Consider the following 14,388-nt stretch of genomic DNA (forward strand, 5'->3'; position numbering starts at 1 on the left):
ACCCATGCCAACTAGGAAGCTAGCCAAGTGGTAGATAATATTGAGTGAGTTTGATATCATCTACGTAATTCAAAAGTCTGTCAAAGGGAAAGCATTGGCAGATCATCTTGCTAAAAATCCGGTGGGAGGAGAATATGAACCCTTGAAAACATTTGTTTTCCTGATGAAAAGGTATCATTCATAGGAGAGGACATTACCGAAGCATGCGACGGTTGGAGGATGTTCTTTGACGGAGCTTCAAATTTCAAAGGAGTAAGCATTGGAGTAGTTTTGGTATCAAAAAGGGGTCAACATTATCCAGTATCAGCTAAACTTAGATTTCCCTACACCAACAACATGGCAGAATATGAAGCCTGCATACTAGGACTCAACATGGCAATCAACAAGAATATTCAGGAGATGCTGGTAATCGGCAATTCAGATTTTCTTGTACACCAGGTACAAGGAGAGTGCGCTGCCAAGAATTCCAAGATATTGCCATATCTGTACTATGTACAAGAATTGAGTAAGAGCTTAACGAAGATAGAGTTCCGATAGGTGCCCAAAATTTAGAATGAGGTTGTCGATGCACTGGCTACTTTGTCATCCATGATACAACATCCAGATAAGAATTTCATTAATCCTATCCCACTGAGAATTTATAATCAGTCGGCATATTGTGCCCATGTCAAGGAAGAGACGGATGGAAAACCTTGGTTTCATGACATCAAGGAGTATTTGGTGAAAGGAGAATATCCAGAGCATGCAAACCACACTCAGAAATGTATGTTGAGGAAACTTGTACGGAAGGACTTCTGATTTGGGATTGCTTAGATGTGTCGATGCAAAATAGGCTTCTAAGATACTCGAAGAGATACATGCTGGGACATGCGGCCCACACATGAATGGTTTTGTTTTGACCAAGAAGATACTTAGGGTCGGTTACTTTTTGATGACCATGGAGATAGATTGCATCTAGTATGTCCACAAATGTTACCAGTGTCAAGTGCACACCGATATGATTAAAGTACCTCCAAATTGGCTCAATGCAACCAGGTCACCTTGGCTATTCGCCGCCTGGGGAATGGATGTCATCGGTCCAATTGAGCCCACTGCTTCAAAAGGGCACAGGTTTATTCTAATGGGCATTGATTACATCCCAAAATGGGTAGAGGCAGCATTTTACAAAGCTGTAACCAAGAAAGTCGTTGCAAACTTCATCAAAGATCGTATTGTTTGCCAATTCGGAGTTCCCGAGTCTATTGTCACTAATAATGCAGCCAATCTCAATAGTGATATGATGAAAGCCATGTATGAAACTTTCAAAATCAAGCACAAGAATTCCACAACCTATAGACCTCAGATTAATGGAGCCATAGAAGCCGCCAAGAAAAACATCAAGAAGATACTAAGGAAGATTGTAGAAAATCACAAACAATGGCACGAGAAACTACCTTTTGATTTGCTAGGATACCGCACTACAGTTCGCACATCAACCGGAGCAACTCCCTAGATGTTGGTTTATGGTGCCGAAGTTGTCATCTTCGCCGAGGTAGAGATTCTTTCTTTAAGAATCATGAAGGAAGTTGAACTCAGCGATTCAAAATGGATACGGAGCCACTATGAACAATTGGCCCTTATAGATGGAAAAATGATGAATGCAGTATGTCACAGTCAGCTTTACTAGAACAGAATGTCTAGAGATTTCAACAAAAGGGTCAAACCAAGGCAGCTTGCACCAAGACAGTTGGTACTGAAGAAGATCTTCCCACATCAAGATGAAGCCAAAAGGAAATTCTATCCCAACTGGCAAGGTTATTATATGGTTCACAGGGTGCTAACATGAGGAGCACTCATACTTGCAGAGATGGATGGAGAAGTCTGGCCAAAACCAATCAATTCAGACATAGATAAGAGATACTATGCTTAGACTATTTACATTTTCTCATCTGATGTAATTGAACTACGCTTGACCTGATTCCCATTTAAGAGGGGATACGTAGGTCGCCCTGTGAGTTCGGTCATATCTATTTTTTCCCAAGATCAGAAACTGGGGCAGAATTTTGAGGAGGACTCTCAAAATTCCGGAGCAAGTCCAGCCGACGCCGTCGCATGCCAGAAAGTCAGAAATCGGTTAATAAATTGAGATAGAATTTTGAGAAGGATTCTCAAAATTACGAAGAAGGTTAAACAAGTCTCGTTACTCGCAAATAGCAGAAGGATCATCCACTAAACTGGGGTAGAATTTTGAGGAGGACCCTCAAAATTCTAACATGGGAAAGCTGCAATGTCTCTGAAATGTGTTACAATCACTAGTTCATCTAAAAAATACTTCAATATGTTTCTAAAACAACTATATTTTTATCAATGATTTCATATTTTCGAAAACTTTATTTTTCATAACAGTCAGGTGTTACCCAGGGGAACTCAAACGAGGCCTCCAAATGGAGCATACCAAGGCCAGCGGACAGAAGCACGAACCAACCTCCCCCTCAAAAAACTTACAATTTTTCTTTAATGTAGGCACATTTGATGTAGCAATAGAATTCGCGAACATGTATACACAAAGCAAATCACTATCAAACAGACCATCAGACACCAATTACGTCTCTAGCTAAGAAATATGCTACCCCTATTTGCTACTCAACTAAACCTTGTCCCGCATATCTGCATGAGGCTAATCCCTGCCTCCATATTTGGATGAGGCTAATCCTTGCCTCCCTACTTACATGAGTCTAATCCCTGCCTCCATATTTGCATGAGGCTAATCCTTGTCTCCCTACCTGCATGAGGCTAATCCTTGCCTCCCTACCTACATGAGGCTAATCCCTGCCTCTATATCTGCATGAGGCTAATACATGCCTCTATATTTGCATGAGGCTAATCCCCACCTCTATATTTGCATGAGGCTAATCTTTTCCTCCCTACCTGCATGAGGCTAATCCCTGCCTCCATATTTTCATGAGGCTAATCCTTGTCTCCATACCTTCATGAGGCTAATCCTTGCCTTTATATTTGCATGAGGCTAATCCCTGCCTCCATATCTGCATAAGGCTAATCTTTACCTCTATATTTGCATGAGGTTAATCCTTTCCTCCATATCTGCATGAGGCTAATCTTTGCCTTTATACTCGCATGAGGCTAATCCCTGCCTCCATAACTGCATGAGGCTAATCTTTGCCTCCATATCTGCATGATGCTAATCCCTGCCTCCATATCTACATGAGGCTAATCCTTGACTCCATATTTGCATGAGGCTAATGTCTGCCTACGCATTTGCATGGGACTAAGCATTGTCCCTCCTTGCATAAATATTGCTCTATTCCAAGTACTATCTATTTTCTTTTCGATCGGGCTAAGCTTTGGCCTTCATTTCACAAGACTAAGCTTTGTCTTGTTACCATCATATTATTGCATCTCGTGGGCTGAAATATCGCCGACCTATCCAAAGGCCTCATAGTCTAATAGGCATCATCCTCATACCCGGAAGACACCATGCCATGGCCTGAGGACCTCTCAAATTTGCATATCATTATTCAAAGGCGTCATGGTTCGGAGGCACCATCTTCATGACCCCAGAACATCATTTCATGGCCTACGAATCCTTCACTGAACAATTCATGGCCCAGGACATCATGGTCTGAGGACGTCATCCTTAGCCATCCGAAGACAACTTTCATGGTCCAAAGGGAATCTGCATCATGTTTAAATTCTCGCACAAATACATGTTTGTAGCATATCTTTATCTGCAGGTGACCAGTGAGCAACCACTATTCTAGCAGGAGCGACCTCGCTCCAGTTTCTTCAACCACCTTAAACTTGGACCATTCACCATAACCATTCTTGCATCCATTCCGAAATCTCGTGTCTGTTCTTGTAACGACTTCATCGGTATATTCCGCAAATGAATCTAGAAGTAAACGTGGCCTAATTCTTGTAAAACTAGGGATATTTGGGCAGCTCAAAGACTAGAGTCTGACATCAGTCTTTCAAAACATCTCATCTGGTCAAAATTGGCCATCATTTCTTTACCCGAAAATTCTTTCATCCTTCCCGGGTAAACAGGGGCAGTTGTTGATACCCAATTTGTCCCATAATATTTTCAAAACTAGGCCTAGGCATTAATTAGTATTTTTCATACAATATTTGTATTTTAAAATTATTTTAATTAATTTATCCCAACATTTTATTTATAAAACAATCACTAGTTGCATCACAAATAGTTTTATAATAATTTTTGTGGCTTAATTTCATTATTTGCATTTGTACCAAGTTTCAATTATTGCACAAATAGCCACATTTGTATTTTTAGAATGCAATTGTAATTACTTTGCGATTATAGCCTATGCATGCATTATTACATTATTTTATCAAAAAATAGCCTTTTATATTTTTTTTTAAAAATATTAAGTAATTATTTTAAAGTATTTCCAGGCATAAAAATCATTTTTACAGCCAATTAGTTATTTTTAAAAATTGTTTTATCAATTAAATAGGGTATTTAATAAATGCCCCCCTTATTTTCAAATTTACCCTAAATACCTAGCCCAATTTTAACCCCAATCTCAAATTAGACCAGGCCCAAAATCTACCCAGCCCAAACCAGCATCTACCCAACCCATTTCTTGCTAAATCTTGGCTATTGATCATTTTGATCAACGATCCAGGTTTCCCCTTACCTGAATTAAACCTAATGACCTCCCCAAACTCCTCATTTCCTCTCCTCGCTCACGCCGACATTTGATCCCTTTTCTCTCAAATGCTCTCAAGTCCTAACCCTAACTCACCCTTATCGCCGTTCATCTGATGTCGTTCATGGTGGTTCCTCACCACCATCAGACCTCTAATGGCCTCTCCTATGATGGTATTTCCATCTCTAAGGTCTTCGAGGGACCAGGGTCAGTCCACTTATAGCTACGACCCTTCCTTACTTATTTCAGGCTGTTCCGGTTCGATTTCGAGTAAGATCTTCCTATGTCGCCTTAAATCTATGGATTTATAAGCCTACTTCTTAATCTCTGTGTTGTTCTTCTCGAAACCCTAATTTTGTCCTTTAAACTTCTCAGATCTGTGCAAGATCTGAGATGGGTCGAACCTATTTCACATGCGTTTTACAAGAACCTTCTGATTTTCGAATGATTTCCATTTTTCTAAACTAGGGTTTCCCGAAAATTTCTTTCTAAAAAATGTGTGATAATTTTGAGTGTTTAATTTTCTATTTCTTATGTGTTTTAACTGATTTCGTAAAGGTTTGTTTTAACCCTAACCACTTTATGCTAAAAACCCCAAATTTTTTGACATTTGTTTGGTTTCTGATTTACTTGTGTATTGACTTTGTCCTATGCTTTGGTTCATTCAATTTTTCTTTAGCTTAATTCGATGTCTTGTGATTTTTTATCCTAATGCGCCTCTACTAAGGTTTTTGGTTCGACTTTTCTACTAATTCTATATGTCTATATTCATTCGGCTATTCATGGTAAACCTATATTTCTCTCCTTCAATCAGTGTTGATTTGAATTCTTGATTTATCAATTTGTTTCGTTAAGACCTGTGTGTTGAGTCCTGACTATTCCTTTCTTGCCTTATTTTGTATGCGATACTTGTCACACCTCCCTTTTACTACCACCGGAAGGGGGTATAAGGGAGTTTTTCCAATTTAAAGTGACAATCGAAACAAAATTATTTATTTAAAAATTCAGATTTGCCACTTGGGATAATTTTATGGTGTCCCAAGTCACCGGTTCAAATCCCGAATCGAGGAAAATATTGACTCTGTATTATAGTCCGCGAACACAGAAATTCGGGTAAGGAATTTTGTTAACTCGGGATAATGTATTAGGCATTCCCGAGTTCCGTGGTTCTAGCACGGTCGCTCAACTGTTATAATTGGCCTATTATCTGATTTGAATACATGTCTTAGCCTATGGTACAATTTTAACTTTATAACCGCTTTTATTTAATTATTTCTTAGAAAGATTTCAACGTTATTTCAAACACGTCTTGAACCACGGTACATAAATGCACTTGCGGTCTCTGATATATTTTATCTAACATTGTTGAGAGTTGGATTTGGGTCACATAAATGCACACCCGAGTTTAAAGAAATTAATTTAAATTGCACGCCTAAAGCAACTACACGCTTTCAAGTTTGCGAGAGCCATGGAGAGTTCAATTGATGGCACACCTCGATTTAAAGAGTTATTATTAATTATCCGAGGGCCATGAGTTATTTAATGAAAATGGCACACCTCAAAAAAAAGCTAGCTAGTTTTGTGAGGGCCATGGGCTTAGGGGTTTTATTTGGAATGGCACGCCTCAAGTTATTTCAAAGGGTTGCACTCAACTTAAAGCAAACTACGGATGTTTGGACATTATCTATTTTCCTAAACCAATTTGAGGTTACTGAAGAGGCTCGACCTTATGGAATTACATATTGCCTTAGATACAGAAAATGTTTCTTCCCTGTGTAATGAAATGCTTAGCTAACAGTCTCCAAATGAAAAGAAACATCCAGTATTAGTATTATGATGTTTTAAACTTTAGGAAAGAAAAGATAGGTACTGTGTGCACCCAAATTTATCAAATAGTCAAAACTTGAACAAATGAACGACGTTGTAATGTACCCTGTTTTCAACAAAACATTATTAAGACTAGAGGGTAATATATAAACCAAGGCTTGCAAAAAGCATACCAATCATTCACGTGGAAATGCATCTGATAATAAAACATAATGAGCATGTGAAATCAGACATCACATTTAAAATCATTCAAACTACTACATGCAATGATAGACTAATTCAAAATTTAGGACCCCTTTAATAAACTAAAATCACAAGGGAACAAACTGCAGCAGTTGAACGAACTTCAACAACAACCAAAAAAATTCCAGGCTGGAAACAATACTAACTACATCTACTACTTCGTCCAAATTACAAAAAAGAACACCAATTCAACACACATTTGATCATTTTCATTTGATGAAAAATATAATACAAGAATATCTACTTGAAATCGAAACCCAGCTAACAACGCCCGCAAAAATCAGCAGAGCATCCGGGTAAATTCCAACTGGACAGTAGCGAAATAGGTAGAAACGAAATTAAACAAAACAGAAGAAGAAACTGGAAAGCTCAGCTACGCGAATACAACAAAAATCAACGTCGAAACAGCAAATCCACGACTCCAAAAAGGCTGTTAGATACCCGGAACGAAAAGAAATCGAGATTCGAAATCAATTCTTCTTCAAATATCCATTGAAAACCCAAGTTTCTTTCCTTTTTTTAGCTTCTGATATTTCGATTTGGGAAGCCATTTTCGAATCTGAGATTATTTTTTTTTCATTTTTGTTTTTAAGAAGAAGGAACCGTTTATGTGTGTGAAGGGGAAGGGACCTGATTTTTCTTGCTAAGAAGGGGAATCTGATCCTTTTATGAAGAAAAGAGGAGTGAGCTATTTTTGAAGATGATGAGGGAATGTAGATGAAAGGGAAAAGCTGCGCTAGAGGGTATGATCCATTTTTTTCTCCAGGTCTTAGGTACTATTATATAGGGGTAGGTATTAGGTTAGGGTATGGGCCTAGGAATTATGGGCTAGATCTAAAATTAGGCCAAAAAATGGGTTGCTCGATCCCAAGCTTTATTTTTTCCCCGCGAACGAGATTAAAAATGCGACCTTATTTATTAATTAATCCTACTTAAGTAAAATAGTCTATTAAAATAAGAATGACCGTTAAAATAAACTAATAATTTTTTTTTTGTATTTTTCAAGATTAAAAATGACTACAAAACCTTAATGAAACTATTTTTGTAATTTTTGTTTTTTTATAATACAATAAAATAAAAGAGTAAAAATTGGTTGAAATAGCTATATTAGGCCTAAATTAAATATTTACATGCTAAACTATGAAAAATCTCGGGGAGGGTCAAAAATCACATGTCTACAGCTGCCCCTCTTCGACTGGAAACGCGAAGCGTTTTCGGACAAAGAACGACTAGACAGGTTTTTTGACTCGACCCTTATTTAGGGAGACCAAAACTAAGAGAAAAGGAGAATATGACCGAGCCCTGGTATCTGAGCTGCCTACATATTGTCGACGCCCCCTTTTCGCTAACCGTGGGGTCAGATATCGGGTATACGACATTAGGAGGACAACTCTATTCCCTTTCGAGAATTAGTTTTAGAAGTTGAAGAGTCGCCACCTAATGATTATAGTGCACTAGGATACTTTTTAGAAGAGTTTGAGATGAAGAGACCAGAGATTAGGGTAAGGGCTAGAAATTATCCCGAGGGAAAGGTGTTAGGCACCCCTCAGGATCCACAAGTGTGGTTCCCGGCCATGCTACAATTGTGACTTTACAAGTAAACAATCAAGGCTCAAATAAATACATGCATACAACATTGCAATTAGGTTGAAACTTATGAAAGTAAGTAGAAAAAGAGCAAGAATGTGAAAAGTTTAAACAACTCTAAAGGAAGCAAATAAAGAAAAGGGGTCCTAGGTTTGTGATTAATATGGATCACTTCAATGCAATATCCAGCAATCACTCCTTAGAAGAGGGGTCGCACGTGATATTAGCGCACCGGTCATTATATCCATATCTACCCTTCCCAACCCGTTAAGGTATTAAAGCGCGAAATGGTATCGTTGCTTATTGCATGCTATTATCCGTCCCAATCCTGTCAGTCTTAGAGGCATTTAGACTACTAATCCTAAAGGGGAGGGAGTTGGGGCTTTTTCAGAGTTTTCAAAAGGATAAAAATCTAGGCAACAAGCAATAACAAATAGCAGTTAAAAGGGGAACAAATAGCAGTTAAGGCTCAAGTAGGCCTCCTCATTCAAAACAGCAGATTATTTAGCATGACTTACAAGTACTGGTTTGGTCTGAATTAAATTAAGGCATAGGATAGGCTGATTCATCATATATTTCTCAGATGAGGAGTCCGAATTAGCCTTGTCTAGATATAGTTATCGAAGACTGACACAGTAAATTAATCAACTTGTAGTTTGCCTAGGTGAGGCCTAAAGGCATGACATCTAATAGAGCTGTATTGATTTTAAGGAAAATGTTGCTGACTTTATAAACAAAGATCTCTAGACTTTAAGACTGGTTTTAGATTCAAAAACGAAACTGATTCAGTTAATTTGATCCTATAGGCATGATCTCTAAGTGTCATTGGTTTTAAACAGTTGCAAGAATCCTATAGACATGATATCTAGAATGAATTGGTTATTATTAAGCCTAGGATCGTTTGCCTAATGGCGTGTATATGCAGAAAAACCTAAGACATGATTTTATATGCAGAACCAATAGGCATAATCTCTAAAATGCATAAATGCGGAAGTGCAGAAAAAAAACTTATAAGCATGTTTTCTAAATGTAGAAGTTGCATAAAGACAATAGGCATGTTTTCTAAATGCAAAAATGCAGAAGTACAGAAATTGTAAATAACCTATAGGCAGGTTTTCTACCCTTTGCATGCATTCATTCCCCTCCCTTTCTACTAACTATCCCCAATAGTTTTGACATATTATTATAGGCCCGAATGAATTAGAAAAGAAAGTAAAATTACATCAAAAGTTCCAGCTACATCTAAACAACCTAATTTAGATTCAAACTCCAACAATATGAGATAAACTAACTTCCAGGATCAGATTTCCAAAAGACTTTCTCATATTTGGGGTGTGTCAAAGTTCCCAAGAGTCTCAAAAGGACTCCAGGTAGTGCTTACACCCCAAAACATTGCAGAATTAAGAACATGGTGTAGTGTGGAAATACCATCCCTCAGATGTCCAAGTTCAGAGGGAACTCAAGGTCCCAAAGCAAGGCTCATAAGAGAGGGGCAGAACATAAAATTCTAAGAATAAGTGTAAGTGCACAGGGGAAGGGAATCAGGGCGAGCCATGGCAGGCTGGTGGTCATACACGGCAATTTGGAATGCTGGCACACCCCTGACCAGCCTGCTAGCCAAACATTGAGAGTTAGGATCCATTGTGGATCAGGTTATGGCCTGGGCAGTAATTAGGATACTGTCAGGACAAGACCTTAACTCAGGCGCATAGAAGGGAATATGGGTAGGGATTCATAACAGAAACAGAAGTAGGGAGGGAAAAAAATTAGCACAAATTACTGAATATGAGCAGTAAAGTAGACAAACAGTCTGAAACTGCAAAGTAAACACATAGGAGTGAGGCAAAAAATTATATAAACGACATACCAATTCAAAGGAAAATAAGTAAGAAAAAGTAGCCTTGAGAGAGCCAAGTTGTAAACAGTAGTTCCAAAAGATCTCAACGAGAGCAGAATTTAAAACAATATTGCAAGAAAGTGTTTTTGTTCGTATGTATTTCAGTGTGTGTCTGTGTGTTGTTTTTTTGTAAAGAAGGAAGACTAGGTCTTTATATAGTTTTGAAAACAAGCAATACATAGGAAAAGAGTGTACAAACATAGAAATATCAATCAATTAGTGTAAATTAAGACAACTGGACTCCTCTAATTAAGGAGTCTAGTCCAAACGGCTAGTCAAGACAGAATAAGGAAGGAAATCAGTTTAATAAGGCTGATTAGGGCAAGGAAACCACATAGTGCATAAACAAGGTCAAATACATACTGGGTAATTAAGGGAAGTTGAAATAATAGTGTTTTTTTATAAAGTAAAATAGGGCATCAGTTCGAAAAATCAATCCAAAGGATCCTGGATCCAATTGTGATCACGAGGAATTTCAAGTGATTAAGGAAAGAGTCATATAAGTATGGAAATAATTCAAACTGGTACGGAATTACAGAAGAAATATGCAAGATCGTATATTTAAGGAAAACATCACAAATATGGGGTTTTTACACAAAACGAACAAGAAAACAGCTAGTAGGGTAAAGGAGATTCAATCGAAAGGAATCAGTGACAAATTACTAGCCTTATTAAAGGGATTTCAAAATCAATCACTTGGTTGGTGAAACCTTTGAAAAGAGGAGTTTTTCTCATATAAAAAGTATACAGCTTAAACAAAGAAAGAGTCTAACAATGGAAGTTTCAGAGTCACAAGCAAACAGGATTTCGAGTTCGATTACAGGCTCACAGTGAGTCTGGAAACTTAGGGTCCCAAAGTGAAACCCTAGTGCCACTTATCAAAGAAAATCCCCAAATCTTTAGGGTTTCAAATAGAATCAGGGGTGAGAAATCAAGGTCATTGAGAGAGGCAAACATACACAAACAAGTTCAGAAGAAATAGAAGCTACGAGTTTTTAAACAAAGTAGGTAAAAGCATGCAAGCAGGAACATAAACAAAACTCAGTAACAAAATCAAAGAGCTCAAACTTAAACACGTATAGCAAAGAATGAGGAAAACAACACAAATTAACGTGTGAACAAAGAACAGAAAAAGCCTTGCATAATCAGGAAAGAAACAAGAGAGAGCAAACTCGAGCATAATAGGAAATAAACATACAAGTATAAGACGCACATAAAGAGAGAACAAAAGAGTCATAAAACATTTAAAGAAACTTTTCCAGAAAAGGGAAAATTTCGAACAATTTCGAAAGGGAAATTTGAGGAAAAATCTTAAAACGTCAAGTAAAGACCAGGCATGTCACATATCTGAAAGAAATAAGCAAGTATAGAACCTTAGAAGGCTTAAAAATGGCAGAGAAGACCCTATAATGAGAAGGTCTTGAGGAAAGTCGGATCCTGAGTCGAAGAGACTCATATTGCTCGAACACGCCAAAAATGGCCGGAGAGGCCATAGATCTTACAGATCTGAGACAGATCTAAAGAAAACCTTTGAAGTCAGGCCTCCAAACTTCGAGTAACTTAAGTTTAATGGTGAGAGAGAGTGAGCACAGGCCATCCATGGCCAGGAATGCCATGGATTTCGGTGGAAACATGACAGAAATAGGTGGAAAGCAGCTAGGGTTTAGGAGAGGGCTAGAGAAGATTTGGAAGATGAAGGCGGTGTCTTTGATACAAATGAGTTAGGGTTAGGGGGTATGGGAATTAAAAAAGGAAAGAATGAATCACGGCCGTTGATCAAAATGATCAATGGCCAGGATTAAAGGGGAAGCCGGGCGGGTCTGAAAACGGGTCAAGGGGTCGGGTAAAAATTGAAATTGGGTTGTTTCAATTTGGGCGGAATTGGGGATCAAGTTGAGGGTATAATTGAAATAATAATGGGCTATGTGTTAAATAGCCAATTTCCCACTTTTTATTTTATAAAAAATAGCTAAAATGATTTTAAAAAAAATTAAAAGTACTAAACTAATTAATAATATATAAACATTAATCTAAAAATACTGGGAATGATTTTATAATTGTAAAATGCTGTTAATCGTAAGATAGGCTATAATTACAATTATATGCAATTCATCTTTAAAAATACCAAATAAATTTGTAAAAATATGAAAAAATCACCTTAAACATATTTTGGTGTAAATATGATAATGGAAATAAATTATTCACCAAAATGATAATTTTAGGAATAATTATTGGATTTTGCACTGCTAAAATAGACAATAAATTGATTTTAAAAATCTTAAAAATTAGGAAAAAAAATACCAAAACTCTTGGGCATGCTTATATATGCATACACATGCTATTTTGAAAGCATTTTGGGTATAAAAAATACATAGGGGGGAAATTGGTTATCAACAACTACCCCTCTTTACCCGGGAAGGATGAAAGAGTTGTCGGGTAAAGATATGATGGCCAATTTTGACCGAAGGAAATGATTACAAAGGTCTTGACCGAACTCTGGTTTTTGAGCTGCCTACATATCCCTGGTCTTACAGGAATCAGGCCATATAAAGTTCAGGAACCATTGACGGAATATGCCGATGAAGATTTGAAACGGACGGACGCAATGTTTAGATTGAGAGAGGTTTTCTGAAAAATCGATAGGCTGCGGGAACCTAAGCGAGATCACTCCTACTGAGACGGTCGTTGCCAGATAGTGTACCTTCAGGTAAGTAATACGAGCGTATATTGTGCGTAAATTTAAACGTGATGCAAGTTCCCATCTGACCATGAATGTTGTCTTTGGACGGTTAGGATGACGTCCTTGGACCATGACGTCCCAGCTATGAAGAGCGTAAATAAAAATTTGCAGGCCATGAAATGATGTTCTCGGGCCATGTAGGTGGTGCATCCGAACTATTATGCCTTTGAATAGGTTGGCGATCTTTCAGCCGGTGCAAGACATAAATAAAAGGTGGTGATATTGCAGCCATGCGAGAAAAGTAAAGAGGCGATATTTCAGCCATGCAGGATGGAGACAATGCTTAGTCTCGAAAGGTAGATATAGTAGCCTTATGCATATGGAGACATGGCTTAGTCTCGAAAGGCAGATAAGTAGCCTTATGCAAATGATGATGGAGGTAGAGCTTAACCTCGGAAAGCAGAAAAGTAGCCTTATGCAAAATGCAGATGGAGGTAGAGCTTAACCTCGGAAAGGTAGCCTTATGCAAAATGCAGAAAAATGAAGGATGGAGACAATGCTTAGTCTCGGAAGGCAGAAAGGTAACCTTATGCAAAATGCAAATGGAGACAGAGCTTAGTCTCGAAAGGCAGAAAGGTAGCCTTATGCAAAATACAAATGGAGACAGAGCTTAGTCTCAAAAGGCAGAAAGGTAGCCTTATGCGATGCAGATGGAGGTAGAGCTTAACCTCAGAAGGTAGAAAGATAGCCTTATGCAATGCAGAGAAATGCTGATGGAGGTAGAGCTTAACCTCGGAAGGCAGAAAGGTAGCCTTATGCAAAATGCAAATGGAGATAGAGCTTAGTGTCGAAAGGCAGAAAGGTAGCCTTATGCGATGCAGATTGAGGTAGAGCTTAAACTCGGAAGGCAGAAAGGTAGTCTTATGCAATGCAGAGAAATGCAGATGGAGGTAGAGCTTAACCTCGGAAGGCAGAAAGGTAGCCTTATGCAGTGCAAGAATGTAAAATGATGATTAGTAGTAAGATCTCTTAGCTGATAGCCGATTACGATAATATGACTGTTGGGGAGATTGTATACGGATAGCAATTGCGGACAAGTGATGATTCTGAGAAGTTGTATTCGAGTGCATAAATATACCTAATGATACTTCGAATTGAGTGCCTGCATCCAAAGAAAAATTGTAAGTTCTGTAAGGGTAAAGGTTAGTTCGTCTTCCCCGGGCTCTTGACGTTGTGTGTTATTGGGGTAGCGTCGCTAAACAACAGAAATTCGGATAATAGTTATGCATCCTTTAGTAAATATAGCGTAAGTATATGATCGAAAATAGCTTTCTTTATATGAACCAACGACTGCGACGTGGTTCAAGACATTGCAACCTCTTTTTCTCTGGAATTTTGAGGGTCCTCCTCAAAATTCTGCCCTAGTTTGCTGAGCGGACATTTCTGACGGCTGTGCTGAATGACTAAAAGCATCTTTGGAATTT

General features: G+C 38.1%; 1 protein-coding gene across 1 annotated transcript; it reads left to right on the forward strand.

Annotated features, from left to right (window-relative positions):
* The first annotated feature begins 219 nt into the window (after nucleotides 1–219).
* LOC138871510 (uncharacterized) lies at nucleotides 220–798 on the forward strand. Its single transcript, XM_070149392.1, has 2 exons — nucleotides 220–505; nucleotides 605–798. Exons 1-2 carry the CDS (start codon nucleotides 220–222, stop codon nucleotides 796–798), a joined length of 480 nt encoding a protein of 159 aa, XP_070005493.1.
* Nucleotides 799–14,388: the final 13,590 nt, after the last annotated feature.

The sequence above is a fragment of the Nicotiana sylvestris genome, chromosome 6 (assembly GCF_000393655.2).
Source record: "Nicotiana sylvestris chromosome 6, ASM39365v2, whole genome shotgun sequence".
In the NCBI taxonomy this organism is placed as follows: domain Eukaryota; kingdom Viridiplantae; phylum Streptophyta; class Magnoliopsida; order Solanales; family Solanaceae; genus Nicotiana; species Nicotiana sylvestris.

What these genes read in the sequence shown, in the direction of transcription:
- LOC138871510 (XM_070149392.1), top strand. Translation starts at nt 220, where the DNA reads ATGTTCTTTGACGGAGCTTCAAATTTCAAAGGAGTAAGCATTGGAGTA. An exon ending in GTACTATGTACAAGAATTGA is followed by an intron (nt 506 to 604) that starts GTAAGAGCTTAA and finishes TACAACATCCAG; the next exon opens with ATAAGAATTTCATTAATCCT.